The sequence below is a fragment of the Cherax quadricarinatus genome, chromosome 76, assembly GCF_038502225.1.
Source record: "Cherax quadricarinatus isolate ZL_2023a chromosome 76, ASM3850222v1, whole genome shotgun sequence".
NCBI classification, from domain to species: domain Eukaryota; kingdom Metazoa; phylum Arthropoda; class Malacostraca; order Decapoda; family Parastacidae; genus Cherax; species Cherax quadricarinatus.
In genome coordinates this window covers 7,784,111-7,789,110 of record NC_091367.1, presented here as the reverse complement: position 1 = coordinate 7,789,110, position 5,000 = coordinate 7,784,111, and the positions used below count along the sequence as shown (strand labels likewise).

The 5,000-nt window shown below is 43.8% G+C and overlaps 1 protein-coding gene across 6 annotated transcripts in view; it reads left to right on the top strand.

Annotated features, from left to right (window-relative positions):
* LOC128703559 (BLOC-2 complex member HPS3) overlaps positions 1-5,000 on the top strand; it is a 90,227-nt gene that overhangs the window by 61,247 nt on the left and 23,980 nt on the right. For 5 of the 6 annotated variants that reach the window (XR_011394137.1, XM_070101245.1, XM_070101244.1 and 2 more), the window contains one exon: positions 3,662-3,751. The exons of the other annotated variant lie outside the window; for it this stretch is intronic. Coding sequence is in view for 4 of the 5 variants with exons in the window: in XM_070101245.1 (XP_069957346.1) it covers positions 3,662-3,751 (90 nt within the window). In the remaining variant the exon portion in view is untranslated. The remainder of the gene's footprint in view (positions 1-3,661; positions 3,752-5,000) is intronic. 6 annotated transcript variants of the gene reach the window in all.

The window sequence follows — 5,000 nt, the reverse complement described above, 5'->3', positions numbered from 1 at the left end:
TTGTAAAAAAAAGAACCCGGCCAGTGAAAGTGACCTTCAAGGCAGAATCGACTCGGAACAGGATCCTGCAGGAGAAAGCACGATTAAGGGACATGCCGGCATACAGGAAGGTGTATCTCGACCGCAACAGAACACAAGCAGAAAGGCAGAAACTGAGAGAGATGGTACAAAGGCGAAAGGAGGAAAGAGAGGGGATGGAGAAAACAGACAGATCCCAGACACAGGAAGATCAAATACAGCCTCCCTCACAACTTCCTATAGAAGCCTCCCCACCAGGTCAACCCCAGTGCAACCAAACACTCTAAACCAAAACACCCATGCCACATCCAATGCCCCCACCCACTGCATTACAAACTCCACCCCCACAGCAACCACCCATAGTTCCTTATCAGGTCTCCCACTTCCCCAACCCCAATACACCTCCCAGACCACAATCTTAGAAAAGAAGTTGAAGGTGTGGTATACAAATGCAGATGGAATAACAAATAAGTATGAGGAGTGGCACAAAAGAATCAAGGAGACAACCCCAGACATAATAGCACTCACAGAAACAAAACTCACCAGAATAATAACAGATTCAATCTTTCCATCCGGATATCAAATCCTCAGGAAAGACAGAGGGAGGAGAGGGGGAGGAGGAGTTGCACTGCTCATTAAAAACCAGTGGGGGTTTGAGAAAATGGAAGGAATGGACGGCACGGGCAAAAGGGACTACTTAGTAGGAACAATCCAGTCTGAGGGACATAAGGTGATAATTACAGTAATGTACAACCCACCACAGAACTGCAGGAGGCCAAGAGAAGAATACGATGAGAGCAACAGAGCAATGGTCGACAAACTAGCCTAGGTGGCCAGGAGAGCACACACGGGGGAGCAAAGTTACTAGTTATGGGTGATTTCAATCGCAAGGAGATTGACTGGGAAAACCTGGAGCCCCATGGGGGTCCCGAAACATGGAGAGCCAAGATAATGGATGTGGTACTGGAAAACCTCATGCATCAACATGTTAAGAGACACTACCAGAGAGAGAGGAGAGGATGAACCAGCAAGACTGGACCTTGTATTCACCTTGAGTAGTTCTGATATCGAGGATATCATATATGAAAGGCCCCTGGGAGCTAGTGATCATGTGGTTGTGTGCTTCGACTACATAGTTGAGCTCCAAGTGGAGAGAGCAGTAGGAATAGGGTGGGAAAAAACAAATTACAAAAGGGGGAACTACTCAGTCTTGAGGAACTTCTTTCAAGACATTCAGTGGGAGTGGGAACTGACAAGAAAACCAGTACAAGAAATGATGGACTATGTCGCAACAAAATGCAAGGAGGCAGAGGAGAGGTTTGTTCCCAAGGGAAACAGAAATAATGGGAAGAACAGAACAAGTCCTTGGTTCACCCAAAGGTGTAGGGAGGCAAAAACTAGGTGTACTAGAGAATGGAAAAGGTACAGAAGACAGAGAACTCAGGAAAATTAAGAGATTAGCCGAAGAGCCAGAAACGAATATGCACAGATAAGAAGGGAGGCTCAGCGGCAATACGAAAATGACATAGCATCGAAAGTCAAGACTGACCCGAAGCTGTTGTACAGCCACATCAGGAGGAAAACAACAGTCAAGGACCAGGTAATCAGACTGAGGAAGGGTGATGGGGAATTCACAAGAAACGACCGGGAGGTATGTCAGGAGCTCAACATGAGATTTAAAGAAGTATTTACAGTGGAAACCAGTAGGAGTCCAGGAAATCAGAGCAGGGGGGTGCACCAGCAAGTGCTGGATGAGGTACATATAACCAAGGAGGAGGTGGAGAAGCTGCTATGTGAACTTGACACCTCAAAGGCGGTGGGACCAGACAACATCTCTCCGTGGGTCCTTAAAGAGGGAGCAGAGATGTTGTGTGTACCATTAACAAAGATTCAACACATCATTTGAAACTGGGCAACTCCCCGAGGTATGGAAGATGGCAAATGTAGTCCCAATTTTTAAAAAGGGAGACAGACATGAGGCACTAAACTACAGACCTGTATCACTAACGTGTATAGTATGCAAGGTCATGGAGAAGATCGTCAGGAGGAGAGTGGTGGAGCACCTGGAAAGAAACAAGTGTATAATTGACAACCAGCATGGTTTCAGGGAGGGAAAATCCTGTGTCACAAACCTACTAGAGTTTTATGACAAGGTGACAGAAGTAAGACAAGAGAGAGAGGGGTGGATCGACTGCATTTTTTTGGACTGCAAGAAGGCCTTCGACACAGTTCCTCACAAGAGGTTACTGCAAAAGCTAGAGGATCAGGCACACATAACAGGAAAGGCACTGCAATAGATCAGAGAATACCTGACAGGGAGGCAACAACGAGTCATGGTACATTACGAGGTGTCAGAGTGGGCGCCTGTGACAAGCAGGGTTCCACAGGGGTCAGTCCTAGGACCTGCGCTGTTCTTGGTATATGTGAATGACATAACGGAAGGGATAGACTCAGAAGTGTCCTTGTTTGCGGATGATGTGAAGTTAATGAGAAGAATCAAATCGGATGAGGACTCTGTATACCATTTACGTCAGGCCCATACTGGAGTATGCAGCACCAGTTTGGAATCCACACCTAGTCAAGCACGTCAAGAAATTAGAGAAAGTGCAAAGGTTTGCAACAAGACTAGTCTCAGAGCTACGGGGATTGTCCTATGAAGAAAGGTTGAGGGAAATCGGCCTGACAACACTGGAGGCCAGGAGGGTCAGGGGAGACATGATAACGACATATAAAATACTGCGCAGAATAGACGAGGTGGACAAAGACGGGATGTTCCAGAGATGGGACAAAGACACAAGAGGGCACAATTGGAAGTTGAAGACTCAGATGAATCAAAGGGATGTTAGGAAGTATTTCTTCAGTCATAGAGTAGTCAAGCCGTGGAATAGCCGAGAAAGTGAAGTAGTGGAGGCGGGAACCATACATAGTTTTAAGGCGAGGTATGATAAAGCTCATGGGGCAGGGAGAGAGAGGACCTAGTAGCAATCAGTGAAGAGGCAGGGCCAGGAGCTATGACTCGACCCCTGCAACCTCAAATAGGTGAGTACACCGATAAAACAGGCCTAGTGTCTAATCGACATGTGCCTAGGACAAAATGGTAACTAATATGCACACGCACATACACACACACATGCACACGCACATGCACATGCACACGCACGAACACGCACACACACGCGCGCACACACACACACACACACACATGCACGCACACACACACACAAACAGGCAGGGCCAGGAGCTAAGTCTCGACCCCTGCAACCACAATTATACGAGTGTACACACACACACACACTCAAGCTAAGCAGAGGTATGATAAAGCTCACGGTTCAGGGAGAGTGACCTAGTAGCGATCAGTGAAGAGGCGGGGCCAGGAGCTCAGACTCGACCCCTGCAACCTCAACTAGGTGAGTACAACTAGGTGAGTGTACACACACTCTCTCTCTCTCTCTCTCTCTCTCTCTCTCTCTCTCTCTCTCATTTATTTATTTATTTATTTATTTATTTATTTATTTATTAGTGATCAGTCACACTTCAAGCTATATGTATAAAAAATAAAAATATACATATTGAAAACTTTCTGAAAGCTTGTCAACAGTTTGTCTGTTATCAAACTCAAGTTTTTTTTCTCGATGGCAAACAGATAACTGGTCAGAGAGATCGATATGATCGAGCGATCACGGTGCTAGTGAGCCTTTATCTTGCCAGCCTTGTGGGAGCCTTTGGAGACAAAGTAAGTATTTGTTATGGTGGCTACCATGTTAATAATAATACGATTACTTGTATGTTCAGTTTCTACTCCCTTCTCTCTATTGTTTTCCATCTCTCTCTCTCTCTATCTCTCTTTCTCTGTATCTCTATCTCTGTATCTCTCTCTCTCTGTATCTCTCTCTCTGTATCTCTCTCTCTGTATATCTCTCTCCCTGTGTATCTCTCTCTCTGTGTATTTCTCTCTCTCTCACTCTCTCTCTCTCTCTCTCTCTCTCTCTCTCTCTCTATATATATATATATATATATATATATATATATATATATATATATATATATATATATATATATATATATATATTCAACAAGTCGGTCGTCTCCCACCGAGGCAGGGTGACCCAAAAAAAGAAAGAAAATCCCCAAAAAGAAAATACTTTCATCATCATTCAACACTTTCACCACACTCACACATTATCACTGCTTTTGCAGAGGTGCTCAGAATACAACAGCTTGGAAGCATATACGTATAAAGATACACAACATATATATGGGAGACGGCCGACTTGTTGAAAAAAAAAATATATATATATATATATATATATATATATATATATATACATATATATATATATATATAATATATATATACAGTGGACCCCCGCATAGCGACCTTAATCCGTGCAAGAGGGCTGGTTGTTATGCGAAACGTTCGGTATGCGAATGAATTTTCCCCATAAGAAATAATGGAAATCAAATTAATCCGTGCAAGACACCCAAAAGTATGAAAAAAAAAATTTTACCACATGAAATATACATTTTCCTACACACAAAGAGAAGGATACATGCACAATAGTAGAGTAGTACATGCACAATATATATTGTGCATGTACTACTCTACTAAATGAAGAATAAATGACACTTACCTTTATTGAAGATGCAGCAATGACTGATGAGACACTGTGTCCTGGGAGTGCCTTTTCCTCCTGAGTACTGTAGGTCCTGTTTGGCATTTTCTTCCAGAACAGGCCTTATCACACTGTGTATGCCACTACGATTCTTAAATCTCTCAAACCAACCTTTGCTGGCTTTAAATTCACCAATATGAGCACTAGTTCCAGGCATTTTTCCCTGTTCACCTGGGTGTTAGTCGACTGGTGTGGGTTGCATCCTGGGAGACAAGATTAAGGACCCCAATGGAAATAAGTTAGACAGTCTTCGATGACACTGACTTTTTTGGGTTATCCTGGGTGGCAAATCCTCTGGGGTTAATTGTT